Here is a 17,324-nt window from a genome sequence, read left to right as displayed (position 1 = left end):
ATGGCGCGGGCGCCATCCCCAGGACAGTTCATCTTTAGCCGTGTGTCGTGACGGGGCGACCGCTGCGATTTCCTTGTGTACTTAGCGACATGAATAACCGGCCATGCTATATGTTCACTCCGTCCATAACGCAGTGAGAGAGAGAGAGACGCAAGTACGAACACAGAGTGAAACGCAGGGTAAGTCGGGCCCTCGGTTAATGCTTCCTGCTCTTTTCAACATGTTTTGTGTTTGCGGGATAGGGCGTTTTATAGCAGCGCTGCCAGTAGTAGTGTTTCTCGTTGGCCCGCAAACTACCACGAAACGGAGACAACCAATACGAACTATCGGACAAGGTAGTCTTCCAGCAAACTAGCAAATGTTCTGAACGTGCCGTAAATGTTGGACACATTTGTTGCTTTTAGCGCACGCAGTATAGAAAGAGCCATCGTGAACGCAGAATGGTTGAAATTATTTCGTGATGTAAACATTTTGCTATTTTCTATTTGTTTCATTGCAGAAAACTTGGAGGCCTTTAAACACCTTTACGCCGGTGTTGTCTTCATTGAGAGACTGCCAAGGAACATCAATGGCAAAGTCATCAAACAACAATTAAAGCAGTTGTACCAGACAGCTACAGTGTACTAAAACCCCACAAGCAATTTGTTTTTTAATTGAAATAAAAACGCAAATCAAATAATCGCGCTGCAGCCGTTGTTGTACGTGGGACACCTTTTTCAACTGGTTAGCACTTTTTCCTGACTGTGGCACGTTGTTGACCAGTATTTCTCGTTCGTCTTTGCCAAAGATATCGCACCACTGCACAGAACCACTGATGTTCGATCATAGAAGCGGCGAAACGATTTGGTAAAGGCCAGATTACTTTTAATTGTAGGTGTGTCTGCGGACAGGAAAATTCAATATAAACTTTCCCCGTACAGAACCATGGGGGAAATTTAGGTATTGTTGTTCTGGTCGAAAAACAAAAACAAAACGCTTTCAATTATATTCGACATATCTTACTCAGGCTGCACCTCACAATATTTCAAAACATGTGTATAATTCTGACGCTCGTGAAAGAGAAGAAATAAGCGCACATGGGTGGCCAAGGATGGAGAAGACGTACAGACGGCAACCAGATTAAGTATAGTTGATTAAACGGAATGGTAAATATTGAATATACTTATTCATTAAAACTAGTCTCAGGGCTCAGGAGGGTGTTACAGAGGGGATGGGTACGATGAGTAAGAAAAAATACTCGTTCCAACAATTATTCGTATTTAAAGCGGTAAATTCCAAATATAATAGGCCACTGCAATCTCAAAAGATAATGCGCGCTCGTTGCAAGCTATGGAGGAGGGAAGAGGGTTCCACCCGGTAGTGGTCCTTGGCAAAAAATAATGAATCAATTTTAGGATTGTACGTGCCGAAACCACAAATTCCTTGTAAGGCACGCCGTAGAAGGGGACTGCGGATTGATCCCCAGGGGATCTTGAATGTGCCCCCAATGTACGAGGCACGGGCGTTCTTCCATTTCGCCCCCAGCGAAATGCGAGCGCCACAGCTGGGATTTATCCCGCTACCTCGTGCTTAGGAGCGCCGCACGATAGCTGCTAAACCATCGCGGCGGCTTTGACAGAAAAGCATCTGAGAAAATGTTTGTGGGATAGAAAAGATTGAAAACTTTAAACCGATGATCAAGATGCGACGACATGTGCGAAGGCTCTCGAATGACCCGCCGTGGTTGCTCAGTGGCTATGGTGTTAGGCTGCTGAGCACGAGGTGGCGGGATCGAATACCGGCCACGGCGGCCGGATTTCGATGGGGGCGAAATGCGAAAACACCCGTGTACTTAGATTTAGGTGCACGTTAAAGAACCCCAGGTGGTCGAAATTTCCGGAGTCCCCCACTACGGCGTGCCTCATAATCAGAAAGTGGTTTTGGCACGTAAAACCCCATAATTTATTTTTTTTTATTTCTTTTTTAAGTGAGTTACCTAAACATGAACCCGCAAAACTGTTCAAGAGCATATTTATTTATAGTCATGACTGAGCTTGAACAAAGATGGAGCCTTTCGTAAACAATAGAAAAGTAATTATAAAAAAGCACCATGTAATTACAAGCTGCGGATAACTGAGGTCTGAATCCAAGCTAACTTGTAAGGCAACAACTCTCGCACGGAACACAGCAAAAGATGGCACAAGGAAAGTGACGCGGTGTGTTCTCCACTCACTTTGTCCCATCTGTTGCGTTCCGTTGAAACGTTGCGGACAGCGTTGTGTTACGATGTCTTGCGTCGACAAGCTGCACTTCACGCAAGTTGCTCACGTAATACTTATATTTCTTTGCGCGCCAACATAATGTTGACATCGAGGCGAAGACAGGTCGCTTACAGTTATATCAAATGCGCGAGCATACGCTGCTCGCATTCATCACTCTCACAGCATATAGGGCACTTCAATCGAGGTTGTACCACTCACATGGAACAGCATTACTGTTAGTAGAAGAAAGCGCCAAGAATTTTAGCACAAAGATCGCCCTCCACAGTTTTGGGAAACTGCAGTGCCCAAATATATCTGAAAGGACGCATAAGAAAACACCACATCACAAAAGAATTGCGCACTTTAATGTTCACTATTGCTTTTAGTAAGCGCGAAACAGCAGGAGAGTTTCAGAACTGGTGCACCCATGTTTATGGTCTGCCTGTATATGACGTCTGACCATTGCACATGTGCTCAGCCCAAACACGTGCAGGTAGTTATTCCCAGTTAGAGTTCAAAGCCTACAGTTTACGTCCATAAGCATCATGACTCAACACTTTGACACGAGAACAACACACCTCGCAGCAAAGGTGACCGTGTTTTCCCATAGCACTTTAGGCACGAGCACGACGGCCTTTTTGTTTCATTTTACGTCGTCTGCAAGGTTTCATGCACGCCTCTTTGGCCTTTGTCTCTACGATATACTCACCTTGAGCGTTTGTAAGCATTTGAAAGCGCTAAAGTAGAATCCATCACGCAGCCGTTATTCGCGTGCAGCGATCATCTTTATGGTGCCGGTTTCAGCATTCTCATTGTTGCCAAAACGCCATTGTTGTTTCGTAAATAACTGCTTTGCTGAGTAAATGACTTCAGCATAGTAAACGTATCGATGTTGCTGTCTTATTGTGCGACCTTGTTTCTTGTACACACGTCGCGCGTTACTCCTGGTATTTCCTCCGTGGTCGCTTGGTGTAGGTGCTTCGCTAACTGGAAAGTCCCTCGACCATTGTGGCTGAGAGCCTGTTCAAAGAACAACATGCGATGAAATAAAAAAGGCAGAAAGTGAGAGAGAACAACCTTATTTACCACAAAACCTCAGTTCAGGTATGTCGAGGAAAGCAAGGCCAAGTCTTCAGGGGAGCCCTGTGTTTTAACGTGTTCGAGCAGTGTGCTCCTGATGTATGGTAGAAGCCCGCCAGCCCCTCCTCCTGGGTCGCGGATTAGCGTGTTGTAGGTAGATGCCTGAGATGCCTACGCGTAGTAGTATTAGCAAGTGACTTTAAAGAAAGAAACTGAAGAGAAAAGTGCAGCACCTAACTTTCTGTCATTGTGTGGACCACACAATGAAGCACTGCGCAGATTGGAGTAAGGGGAACTGAAGAAGTAAGAGCAAGGAGGCCTCCCCAGTCGAGCAGCAAGGCCGATCGCCTGAAAAGGCTTGGCTACGTAGCTAACCAAACGATCCCATTGAACGTTGCGATTATTAAAGAAATCACGGCAAGCCACTCAAATGAGATTGAAACCATGCCTTACCCTCCATAAAGTTCTGAATGTGGTGAGTCAGTAGAGAGGGCGTTTGTTCACGCATCAATAGGACTGCCTCACGTCGCGTATGCGGTGAGGTGGATTGAGATAAAATCCGTGGTTGGTAGGCATTCCGCCAAATTTTGCGCACGAGCGGGGATGCGCCAGACTAAGTCATCATGATCATCATCATCATCATCATGATCATCAGCCTCGTTACGCCCACTCCAGGGCAAAGGCCTCTCCCATACTTCTCCAACTGCCCCGGTCATGTACTAATTGTGGCCATGTTGTCCCTGCAAACTCCTTAATCTCATCCGCCCACCTAACTTTCTGTCGCCCTCTGCTACGCTTCCCTTCCCTTGGAATCCAGCCCGTAACCGTTAATGACCATAGGTTATCTTCCCTCCTCATTACATGTCCTGCCCATGCCCATTTCTCTTTCTTGATTTTAACTAAGATATTATTAACTCGCGTTTGTTCCCTCGCCCAATCTGCTCTTTTCGTATCCCTTAATGTTACACCTATCATTCTTCTTTCCATAGGTCGTTGCGTCGTCCTCAATTTAAGTAGAACCCTTTTCGTAAGCCTCTAGGTGTCTGCACCGTACGTCAGTACAGGTAAAAAACAGCTGTTATACACTTTCCTCTTGAGGGATAATGGCGACCTACTGTTCATAATCTGGGAATGCCTGCCAAACGCACCCCAGCCCATTCTTATTCTTCCGATTATTTAAGTCTCATGATCCTGATCAGCGGTCACTACCTGCCCTAAGTAGATCTATTTCCTTACCACTTCCAGTGCCTCGCTACCTAGCGTAAACGGCTGTTCTCTTCCGAGATTGTTAAACATTACTTTAGTTTTCTGCAGATTAATTTTTAGACGCACCCCTCTGCTTTGTCTCTCCAGGTCAGTGAGCATGCATTGCAATTGGTCCCCTGAGTTACTAAGCAAGGCAATATCATCAGCGAATCGCAAGTTACTAAGGTATTCTCCATTAATTGTTCTCCCCAATTCTTCCCACTCCAGGTAAACACACTGTGAATATAATTGGAGAGATCGTATCTACTTACCTGACACCTTTATTTATTGGGATTTTGTTGCTTTCTTTATGTAGGACTACGGTGGCTGTGAAGCAGTTACAGATATCTCAGTATTTTTACATACGGCTTGTCTACATCCTGATTCCGTAATGCCTCCATGACTGCTGAGATTTCGACTGAATCAAACACTTTCTCGTAATCAATGAAAGCTATATATAAGAATTGGTTATATTTCGCACCTTTCTCTATCACCTGAGTTATAGTGTGAAAATGGTCTATTGTTGAGTAGCCTTTACAAAATCCTGCCTGGTGCTTTGGTTGACTGGACCAGGCAGGATTTCTAAGGTGTTCCTGATTCTATTTGCGATTAGCTTAATAAATACTTTGTAGACAACGGACAGTAAGCTGATCGGTCTATAATTTTTCGAGTCTTTGGCGTCCCCTTTCTTATGGATTAGGATTATGTGAGCGTCCTTCCAAGATTCCGGTACGCTCGAGGTCATGAGGCATTGCGTATACATCGTGGCCAGTTTTTCTAGAATAACTCTCCACCATCCTTCAACAAATCTGCTGCTACCTGATCCTCCCCAGCTGCCTTCCCCATTTGCATAGCTCCCAAGGCTTTCGTTACTTCTTCCGGCGTTGCGAGTGGGATTTCAAATTTCTCTAGACTATTCTCTCTTCCACTATCGTCGTGGGTGCCACTGGCACTGTAGAAATCTCTACAGAACTCCTCAGCCACTTGAACTATCTCATCCATATTAGAAATGATATTGCCGCCTTTGTCCCTTACCGCATACATCTGATTCGTCGACGAGAGCATTCGACTGCCAGGCTAAGTAATTAGGTAGGATTTAATGTATCCAGAAACCACAGATTAGATAGACTTGCGCTTGATGGGGCGTGTGTAACCTAATTCCCCCTAACCCTCAGAAAATCAGATTCAGTTTTCTGAGAGGTTGTCCCTACCTGCCTCTACCCCACTGTATTACCTACAATCCATATTCGTCATTCTTTTTCACTTCGCAGCAAATCTGCTTTCTTGAACATAGGCACAGTCGATTTTGTTTTTCTCGCATGGAATACAACGTTGGTCGGATTTATTCCAATAGTTTCTCCCATCCTTTAAACGCAGGTAGAGGTTCCGAAAAGGTTTACTGAAGAGCGAACTCTTTTTTTCCCAATCATAGCACTTTTAGGTATGACGTAAAGGGTCTCCAATGCTGACCCTGAATTCCTCAAGACAGGAAAATTACTAGACCTTACAGCTACAGACAGAAAGCCCCAACACCGTTGTTCACTTTCATCCCTACTGCACGTGAACTGCCTCAGTTGTGTAAAGTTTATTTTACCAAGCTGTGGTTGTGTGGGTTACAGGAACATTCATGTTTAAATAGATGCATAAGAATACAGGCCATCATGGAAGTCAGCTCTTTGTATTTACGATGTGGCGCCTAAATAAGATAAAGAAGCGTCATTCAGGTCCCATGCACCTTAAGTACGCCTAAAAGCACTCAAGAATGCAGATTTTTTAAATAAGGCAGAGCACTCCATTTTATATTGTATTCTTAGATGTTAATTGTCATTATTATGTGAGTGTGACAGCGCGATATTTTTTCCATTCAGGTTTGCTGTTGAAGAACCATTTTCTTTTCTGGCTTTTGGAATACTGCCACTAAACTTTTGTAGTAGTTTTGTAGTGTGAGTAGCAGTACAACCACCCAGTCAGGAGCGGCCCTGTTACCCAAAACGAGTACAATAATATCGAAAGTGCTTAAGTCAGGCCGCCATTGCGGTACAACTAAACGCTATGCCTCGCTAGGTCTCGCAGAATGCACTGTGGTCAGCGCTCAGGACTGCACGCCCAGCTTTCGTGCCATCGCACTCCGTATGTCTGGCTTGGAGATCTTCCCGACGCTGGTCCGCGGAAAGTCGTCGACAATCTCGATGTACTTCGGCACTTTGAGGCTGTTCACCTGCGTCACCACCAAATGCCGTTTTACGAGCCCCGTGTCTCTCTATGAAAACTGCAGCTCTATAGAAAAGAGATTACGTGGTTATCTGTTCTACCAAATCGAAATTCTTTACATTCCTCCAAAACATATAGGCCGAACTACTTTTCTAATTTATAAAAGAAGTTGTATGCCGGATAAAAAAATGCTTAAGTACGGCAGGGGATCATTTCTCCTAAGTAAAGGTTACATTTCCGGAGCACTTTCTGCGCGTACGACCACGCTAAAGGCTATACTCCATTTTAAGTTCAAGCTTATTTGCCAGACAATATGCTGCAACTTCCGCTGGGCTAAAAGCCGTGCGGCTTACAAGGTGACCGTTACATGGCAGCAGCTATACAAGGTGCGCAGGTGACCCGCCGTGACAAAGGAAAAACTGGAAACATGCTGATTACAATGAATCATACAACATATTCATAAATCACACGAGTACAGTTGAAATACTGTGCACATGGAAGTTCGTATGCCAATTACAATACATAGCACAACATATTTACCATTCACACAAATACACTGAAAATGCTGCAAAAAAGATTAGTGACTTTAATGGCTTATTTGCAAGCACTAAAGTAGATATCATTTATAGATACTGAATCTATTGCTAGCAAACAATAGAAGAAAAGAGCAAACGTAACCGTTTTTTACTCCAACTGGCTGTGTTTTCATATGTGCTTAGTGTTGTTGGGAAGTTGTGTGCAAAAGTTTGATACTTATCGTCATCATCATCATCATCAGCCTGGTTACGCCCCCTGCAGCGCAAAGGCCTCTCTCATATTTCTCCAACTACCCCGGTCATCTACTAATTGTGGCCATGTCGTCCCTGCAAACTTCTTAATCTCATCCGCCCACCTAACTTTTGTCGCCCTCTGCTACGCTTCCCTTCCCTTGGAATCCAGTCCGTAACCCTTAACGTCCATCGGTTATCTTCCCTCCTCATTCCATGTCCTGCCCATGGCCAATTCTTTTTCTTGATTTCTGATACTTATAGGTTGTACAAAATCGAGGTACAAACCATATGTAGGTGTTTCTTGTAGGTACTCTAATAACACGGCGCTCTGCACATTATAGGGCTGTAACGAAGTTCAAATGTGCTCTGTTTGAAAAGTATAATGTGTTGGACAAACGATATGAGTAAATCTTGTCAACCCGTATTATACCGAAACCATCGAACGCTTTGCAAGTGGTTCCCAGACGTTCAATGTTTCCAATATACCAAATTACCCTTTTTTGTAGAACAATGACTTTAATTATGTTTGGTTTTGTTGTTGTGTCCCATGTCAACATAGAATAATTTATATGTGAGGTAAACAATGCGTGATATATTTGAAGTTTGGCCTTGAGTGGCCGCATAATACGGCAGCGAGACACGACTCCTCTTACAGACGAGATTTTCCTCCAGAGGTATTTAACGTGAGCATCCAAACTTAAGTTCAATAAAATGTAAACCCCAAGTATTTTATGCGTATCAATATATCTCTTCACTGGGAATCAAGAATTATCAGCTGGTGAGTAGTCACTATTTTATCTTTAGCACGGAATATAACAGGTTTAGTTTTATTAGGATTGACCTTAAGTCGATTCATTTTTTACCACAAGAAAATCTCCGAAAGCACGTCGTTAGCTTTAAATAGTAAATGACGCAGTTTAGTGTAAGATATAAGTATCGTTGAATCATCTGCATATGTTACGTACTGTTTCGCCCATGTTCACGACATCATTGAACATTGAACATAAGGGGACCCAGAATACACCTTTGCGGTACGCCGCAAATAATAGGCAAGAACGAAGACCTATATTTATTGATGTGTACACTGTGGAATCTATTTTGCAGATAATATTTAAGTAGATATGAGGAATTACCACGAATTCCATTTGATTCTAGTTTGCGCAAAAGAATGCTATGGTGAAGGAAATGGAAGGCTTCGCTGAAATTAAAAAAAATACCGAATTTAAATTCATTTGTTTCCGTGCGATGAACTACAGCTTCTTTGAATGTCAGCAGTGCAGTAGCTGCCGCTTCGAAAGGTAAACTGTGCATCTTTTAGAACATTCGATTTATTGAAGAACCGCGCAATTAAAACAAACACAATTCTTTCTAGGCACTTAGATAAGACTGAAAAGACAGAAATAGGTCTGTAATTACTTTAGATATTATGATCTACTCCTTTAAAAAATGACTGACACTCTAGATCTTTTCATAGCTTTTGAAAGAACTCCATATTTGATAATTAAGGTAAAGATATATCCAAAAACTTCTGCGGTTAAGTGTATAATGTGCTTTAGTTGAGAGATCGGCAAATCATCGGTATCGAGTGACTTAGTATTGTTTAAGCACATAAAAGTGTGATGCACTTCATTTTTATTAGTTCGATCAAGAAAGATGCTCTGCTTCATATTACCATGTCCGGCAACCGATTCCACATGTTTATTACATGGATTTAGTGCGTTTAAGAAGTGTTTGAAATAATTTGGGAGTGACGTGCCAGTTAAATTGCGAGCGCCAAGTGTTAAGGATTCAGGCTGAGCATTTTTGTTTTCGCACCCAAGTATATATGTGGTGTGCTTCCGAATCTGCCTCAGGAATGAGCATAAAATGGAAATCTAAGGTGTTCTAAGGTGTTCTAAGAATAAAGGTGTTCTAAGCCAATCACACAAAACAGTTAGCGCTCGTGAACAGGCAGCGCTCGTGTCGTGCACCTCTATCTTGTGCACGACACGTGACAGGGGTGCACGACACGGGTGCACCCCTCCCCCCTTGTGCACCCTTAGCCCGTAACCAAATTTTGTTTGTTATAACTCATGGTGCACGAAAGAAAGCACATTTGAACAGTCGTCACCAAAAATTCCCTCGCGTGAATGATTCCCTCTGCTCGTCCTGCTATCTCCGCTCCTGCAGGCTGGCGACTCATTGTTGGTGGCTGTAGTGTCGAACCCAGGGGGACAGGCTAGAGCTAGACCTTACACTGTGCACTAGATCCTGGACCAAGGCACTGCGATTTCTTGTTGCCAAATTACAGATGTTCAAACGAGGTTGATATTTTCGCAATGAAAAAAAAAAACTGAATAAACTATATAGCTGTCTGCGGGTAGCCTGAAATGTTCAAACAACAAAATTCAAGGTGACCTGCACAATCTAATAGCTGTTTGATAATTGATAATGCAACTTTGACGCTCACCAGAATCCAGAATCCTGATGCTACTGCGGATGCTGAAGAAATGCTGCGGAGGTTGAGAGTACAGCCGCCCAAATCTTTAACTAACATGCGCAAGCAGCGACATCTCTGTTCGTCAACGCCATACAACAGAGCGAAGTTGCAAACAAGGCGAGAGCAAGCGCAAGCCCACGATGCGCGCTCGGCTGGGCCCATCGTCTGCTAGGCTATTCCTTCTTAAGGACGTCACCCCATATTTGCGCACTTCAGACGAATGCGCAGCGTGAGCTGGCAAATGGTTTTGCTGGTACTTTATGTTCCAAAGATCAGCACGCAATCCTGGAAATAAAATTCAAAGATACGTCACAAGTCCCCAGTGATGAGATTAGCCGAAGAATACGGATCGTTCATTGCTTGCTTGCTCACGCAAATACTTTTTTTTAATCTGTACAAAGGGCCGTTATGTGCCCCACACGTGCTATCTAGTTTCAGACATATTGAAATGCCATCGCTAAGGGAAGCTGCTAAAGAACTTCTGGCTCAGGCATCGATTATCAGGATCATAAGGAACAATCTTCGTTACCTTCATAAATATTACAGCACTGTGGCTGCATCTGAATAAAACAAAACAAAATTTGTGCGTAAAGCATCTCATGATGCGTTGCGTGCTTGATGAAACACTAAAAAATAAAAATGAAGGTGTGCACCAATTTGGTGCGCGCAAGCCGTTCAGTAGCGGGTGAAGCCAACGCAAAGCTCCTCTATGCCAGACAATGCTACGTGGAAGGGAGTCGTAGAGGGCGGGTACCAGGTCGCTGTCCGCCTTCAGCTCTCCCCACTGGCTCTTGATGACCTCCCACAACGCATCGGTATTTGCAGTATGGAAGCCTATATTTGACAAATGGCCTTAAAAATGCCCGAGAGCTTTTCTATGACATTTAAGTCCGCGAGCTTTGGCGGCCAATCTAGCGTCATCACCGCCTAGGTTTTCAACATGCACTGTCACTGCGCGTGCCATGTAGATGTGGACCACCTGGGATTCTTTAACGGGCACCTAAATCTAAGCACACGGGTGTTTTCGCATTTCGCCCCCATAGAAATGCGGCCGCCGTGGCCGGGGTTCGATCCCGCGACCTAGTGCTCAGCAGCTCAACACCATAGCCACTGAGCAACCACGGAGGGTAGCAAGCACCAAATTAACGATCCATATTCTTCGGCTTATCTCATGACTGGGCGCGTGTGATGTATCTTGAAACTTGCTTTCCCAGACTGCTTCCTGATCTTCGGAACATGAAATACGAGCAAAACAATTTGCCTACTCACGCAGCCTGTTCATCTGAAGTGCGTTAATATGGGGTGACGTCCTTAAGAACGAATAGCCTAGCAGACGATGGGCCCAGCTGAGCGCGCTTTGTGGGCATGCGCTTACTCTCGCCCTGTTTGCAACTTGGCTCCGCCATACGGCGCTGAAGCACAGAGACGTGGCGGCTCGTGCACGCTAGGTAAATATTTGCGCGCCTGTAGCTGTTTCGATGCCCGTTCTTTGCTGCAGGGCATGTGCAGCGCAGGCGGTTGCGCTCCGACCAATCTGAGCAATGACCGAGGTGCCGATTTGTCTAGCGTGCAGAACACGGGCTCACCCTGCGCTTGCAGTGGTCACGCAGCTGCTGCTCCGTGGTGCTGCCGGCCACGCCGGGCACCAGCCGCACCCAGGCGCACAGCTCCTCGCCCAGCCGCTCATCGGGCACGCCCACCACGCTAGCCTCTTCCACGGACTCGTGCTCTGCGACGTGTGAAATGGAGAACTGTTTAATTTATAAAGATCGGATAACTTTGCACAGCATTTCTGACTAATGGAAACTAGTTCCTCAAAGCAGGCCCCTTTTGAGAAGTCAGGTGGGCCGCCAGGGGCATTCGTCAGAAGAGGCCCTGTTTTATCATGGCAGTCAACACAATCGAACCTCGCTACAATGGAAGGGGCTATAAGATAATAATTGGTAGAATGAAGCAATAGCGACTCTTCTGAAATTACCTTTGAAACCCACGCATTTAAAATCGCCTTTTAACAAAGCAGAAGGTTTCCTAAATTCATGCAACGGCTCTTGTATTAGATTGTACTTATATTGTCCCTGAATTTGCACAGATTAAAGCAAGAGGTATTGCAGGAGAGCTGCGATCTGAGTCAGCTGAAACGTATTCTTCAGAAATAAACCAGCCAAAGACGAAGACCAAAGAAGAGACGTGAAATCTGTTCCGCTCAACTACTGTTGGGTGAGCCTTTTTTGTATTTCGCCCATTAACCTTTTGCAGCAATGTTTGTGCCACCGCTTTCGAAAGCACTTTCGGAAAACCAGCGGCTCCCAAATGCTCAAATTTCTTGTCAAAGCTTGACTTTAGGCTGTGGCGGCAACTCTTTACAGTGAATTACGAAAGCAATTGATAGCAATCGCTATCCTAACGGGTTTTGAGTGAGCAGTTGGGTACGGTAACAACGCCTTCTTTCTCCTAGGTGACAACCACCAGCACACATACCTATCGTTTAAGAAATGTTTATTGAATGCCTAAAAATCTAATCGAGTGATTACTGGGAAGTTCAGGTGTAAAGCAAAGAGCACTCGAGCGAGCGTTCAAGGCAGTTAGGACTGGTACTACAACCACAGGCAGGGAGCCATTCGGTGAGCGACTTAAATAATCAGGAAATCATCAGGATATCTGAAAAGTTGGAGCATATGTTTGTCTAGAAGAGTGCCTTGAAGGATGTTGTCGAACATCGCAAAAACATCTAGAAGAGCACTGGCGCATTGCCCTAGCCCCGATACCGATACCTTTCCTCTGTGATAACAGGGATACCTTAAAACTACCAAGGTGGACGTAAGGGAGGTAGTTAACAGTGCAAAGAACACATCACTATATGTATATATATATATATATATATATATATATATATATATATATATATATATATATATATATATATATATATATATATCTGTGTGTGTGTGTGTAGTTCCTCACGCAGGCCGGACCCCGGCCGACGAAACGTAGGAAATAGAGCATCGTTTTTTGTGTACGTGCGTCCACGTCGGTAACCTACAAATGGCTGTTAACAGACCAAATCCCGGAAAACTCTCGCTTTATATATATATATATATATATATATATATATATATATATATATATATATATATAATCTTATTTTTTTATTTTCGCAACTGCTGCTTTCCTTCGAGAGCGTGACAGTTGGGCAGTACAATAAATCAATTGTACAATGCAAGGAAATGAAAGTATGGGTTATACAAAAAGTAACAAGACGCCATAATCAGGGCAAGTTATACATACTGTACAAGTAAACCCTGTTAGCATTAAGCAGAATAGTAAACAATGAATAAAAGAAAGGGGAAAAATGCAAGGAGCTTTATAACATGCAATTTCACAGATATCACTACGGGCAAGTAATAAAACAGAAGTAACTAAAATAAGGATACTCGTGTTTGTAAATCATTATGGTAACGAATAAGCTGTCGGAAATGAGAGGGCTTATTAAAATTTCGTAACAAATAAAGCAAGTTGTGCCGGTGTCTCTGCATGCATAGGTACTGTTTTTCACAGACAGTTTTCTTCTATTTGTGGGATAAATTCGCATAGTGATTCAATAATGGTGATAGCAGGATCAAGTTGGTTCCATTCTGCTATTGCGAGCGGGAGGAGAAAATACTTCAACGAGTCATTTTCACATGCTCATTCTGTCAATGTGTGCGCATGCTCGTTACGTGTAAGTCGAGCCTCGGAGAATGAAATGTATTTGGAGGTATCTATCCTATAGTTATTTTTTAGTAGTTGAAACAAGAATTTTAAGCGAGCGTGTTTTGGTCTTGTGGATAGTGTTCGCAAACCAGACTGGGTTAAAACATGTGTTGGAGAGTATGTACGTCTATGTTTGTTATGGATGATCGTCACAGCTTTTTTTTGTATTGATTCTAGTTTACTTATGTTAGTCAGTGTATACGGAAATCAGACTGTGTTAGCGTATTTGAGAACAGGCCTTACAAATGATGTCTAGGCTAGCAGCTTCGTTGACTTGGTTGCGAGCAACAGGCTTCTCTTTAAAAAATATAGTTTGCGCAGCGCCTTTGAGGTTATATTACTGATATGTTTGCCCCATTTGAGCTCCGAGGTTGATGTAACGCCTAGAAATTTGTGTTCTTCAACTTTCTCAAGTGGAGTGCCATTAATCGCGTATATAACTGTTGGCCTGCAGTATTCTGAAATAGATAAATAATGATTGCTGATACCGTTTCCCTGGTTACGTCATGATCGCGGACTTTTGTATGTTTATTTGCATCTGCCATTAAGAGCACGGATAAGCTATGTAAGCTAGAGAATCATTTAATTCAATGTGATAATTGTAATGATTAATTTCTCTGTATATGACGCACTCGTCCGGGAATAGTATTATAGGGCAATTGATGTTAGCTGTGATATCATTAATATACAGTAAGAAAAGCAATGGTCCGAGAACAGACCCTTGGGGGACTCCGGATGTTACTTCGACTGTGTTAGAAAGCGTTTTTTCGTAAACCGCAAATTACGAGCGGGGACTTAAGAAGCCTTTTATCCAAGCAGCAAGTTCTATACTAAAAGCATTTTCAACCTTAGCTATTAATTTGCTGTGACATGCACAGTCTAAAGCTCTAGACAAATCGAGTGGAATCAAGTCAGTTTGACCGCGGTTATTAACTGTAACAGCAAGATCGTGGAATATTTGTGTTAGTTGGGTTGCTGTAGATAGACCACTGGTAAACCGTGTTGGTTGGGAGAGAAAAAATTTATGCGCTCTAGGAATACGGTCATGCGCTTAAAGATTATGTGTTCTAGAAGTTTACATGACGTGCTAGTTAGTGAAATGGGTGTGAAATTTGAAGGTAATGTTGTGTCGCCTCCCTTGTGGATAGGGATTACCTTTGAATTTCCAATCATGAGGTAGTTGTGAAGTCTTAAGTGATTTGCGGACAACTAGGCCAGGATATTTACTGCACCACTCTGCGTATCTTTTGAGGAAAGTATTGGGTATGTCGTCGAGCCCACTACCTTTCTTGGGGTAAAGTTTGAGCAGTAGATATACAATACCGGCATCCGTAATGCCTAGTTTAGTGATTTTCGCGTGATGTTGCGTTGCAAATGCGGGAATAATATTATCATCTGTAGTAAAGACTACCGAAAAAAATCGTTATATGCGTTAGCCTTACCAGTTTTTCTTCGAGAAGAGAACGTGATGTAGCATTTTTATTAGTACGAAAGTAATTTCAGAACCTCCGGGGGTTATTAACAAGAAAATTAGGTAGTGTTACATCAAAGTAGTGTTGTTTGGCACGTATAGCTTTAGGTTTGAATTCCGCGATGGCGTCACGTAATTTCGGAACTCTGGATGCTGCCCCGCCTTTTGTTTTTATTGCCCTACGTAACTCTTTAAACATCGCTTTGCTTGAATAACTTCTCGCGTGATCCATGGATAATTTTTGGATGGCGCTTTGTTTTTGTAGGTACGTAGTGAGTGATGCAGTAAAGTACAACCAATCTGAAGTGAAACCAAAGGGAATTTACATCTACTGAAGCATCGAAGCCAATTTCTGAAAAATGCTGGAATTCATGAGCGATATGCGTTAGTATGCTATTGTCATCAGCGTTTTCAAAGTCTGTTACTACCGATAAAGAAGAATGAGTGGTTATCCTGTCACCAAGAGGTACGATGCACACTGGTACGTCGTGCTCTGATATACGACGGATTACGTTAGTTTTTATGCGATTTCTGTCGAAGTGATTACTGAAAAAGATTGGATCTAGTATATGCTGAGTATTTCCCTGTGAGGGGGTGGGGCATGAAACGATCTGATGAAGATTGAAGGTTAGGTTGAGGAAAAACAATGCATCCGAAGCTGATGACGACTAGCACATACAATTCCAGGTAATGTCTGGCAGATTAAAGTCACCTATGAGGACAACGCGGGAACCAAACACCTGACGTTTTATGTAATCATGAATGACACTGATAGAGGCATCAACCGAGTTTGGGCTCCGATAAACACAACCTCTGAATATGCTCATGCCGGCACAAAGTTTTTTTGCAAAAAATGGCCTCTGCGCTTTGTACCTCTGGAATGGCCACATGTAGTAATTGTGGCAGCGTCCCTGCAAACTTCGTAATCTCGTCCGCTCACCTAACTTTCTGCCATCCCTTGCTACGCTTTCCTTCCCTTGAAATCCACTGCGTAACCCTTAAGGACCATCGGTTATCTTCCCTCCTCATTACATGTCCTACCCATGCCCATTTCTTTTTCTTGATTTCAACTAAGATGCCATACCCTCGCGTTTGGCCCTCACCCCATCTGCTCTTTTTTTATTCCTTAACGTTACACACATCACTCTTCTTTCCATAACTCGCTGCGTCGTCCTCAATTTAAGTAGAACCCTTTTCCTAAGCCTGCCAGTTTCTGCCACGTACTTGAGCACTGATAAGACACAGCTGCTATACACTTTTCTTTTGAGGGATAATGGCAACCTGCTGTTCATGATCTGAGAGTGCCTGCCAAACGTACCCCAGCCCATTATTAATCTTCTGATTATTTCAGTCTCATGATCCAGATCCGCGGTCACTACCTGCCCTAAGTAGATGCATTCCCTTACCACTTCCAGTGCCTCGCTACCTAGCGTAAGCTTCTGTTCTCTTCCGAGACTGTTAGACATTAGTTTTCTGCAGATTAATTTTTAGACCCACCCTTCTGCTTTGTCTCTCCAGGTCAGTGAGCATGCATTGCAATTGGTCCCCTGAGTTACTTACCAAGGCAATATCATCAGCGAATCTCAAGTTACTATGGTCTTCTTCATTAACGCTTATCCCCAATTCTCCCTAATCCAGGTCTCTGAATACCTCCTGTAAACCCGCTGTGAATAGCATTGGAGAGATCGTATCTCCCTGGCTGACGTCTTTATAGGTATATTGTTGCTTTCTTTATGGAGGACTACGGTGGCTGTGGAGATTGATATCTTTCAGCATTATTACATACGGCTCGTTACACCCTGATTCCATAATGCATCCATGACGGCTTAGGTTTCGGCTGAATCGAACGCTTTCTCGTAATCAACGAAAGTTATACATAAGGGTTGGTTATATTTCGCACATTTCTCTATTACCTGATTGATAGTGTGAATATGCTGTATTGTTGAGTAGCCATTAAAGAATCCTGCCTGGTACTTTGGTTGACAGAAGTCTAAGTTGTTCCTGATTTTATTTGCGATCACCTTAGTAAATACTTTGTAGGTAACGGACAGTAAGCTGATCGGTTTATAATTTTTCAA

At 43.4% G+C, this 17,324-nt stretch overlaps 2 protein-coding genes across 2 annotated transcripts in view; one reads left to right on the top strand and one right to left on the bottom strand.

Moving 5' to 3' along the window:
- LOC126523437 (luciferin 4-monooxygenase-like) overlaps positions 1–691 on the top strand; it is a 245,123-nt gene extending 244,432 nt beyond the window's left edge. The window contains exon 8 of the mRNA XM_050172052.2: positions 500–691. Within this exon, the coding sequence (XP_050028009.2) occupies positions 500–627 (128 nt within the window). The 3' untranslated portion in view covers positions 628–691. The remainder of the gene's footprint in view (positions 1–499) is intronic.
- Positions 692–3,303: 2,612 nt separating this feature from the next.
- The window catches only part of LOC126523436 (medium-chain acyl-CoA ligase ACSF2, mitochondrial-like), a 348,233-nt gene continuing 334,212 nt past the window's right edge, over positions 3,304–17,324 (bottom strand). The window contains exons 16-17 of the mRNA XM_050172050.3: positions 11,612–11,754; positions 3,304–6,783 (exon numbers count right to left, since the gene is read on the bottom strand). Of these exons, the coding sequence (XP_050028007.1) occupies positions 6,658–6,783; positions 11,612–11,754 (269 nt within the window). The 3' untranslated portion in view covers positions 3,304–6,657. The remainder of the gene's footprint in view (positions 6,784–11,611; positions 11,755–17,324) is intronic.

Source organism: Dermacentor andersoni, chromosome 6 (genome assembly GCF_023375885.2).
Source record: "Dermacentor andersoni chromosome 6, qqDerAnde1_hic_scaffold, whole genome shotgun sequence".
Classification (NCBI taxonomy): Eukaryota; Metazoa; Arthropoda; class Arachnida; order Ixodida; family Ixodidae; genus Dermacentor; species Dermacentor andersoni.
Note: the sequence above shows the minus strand (reverse complement) of the source record. Positions and strands in the feature narration are given on the sequence as shown.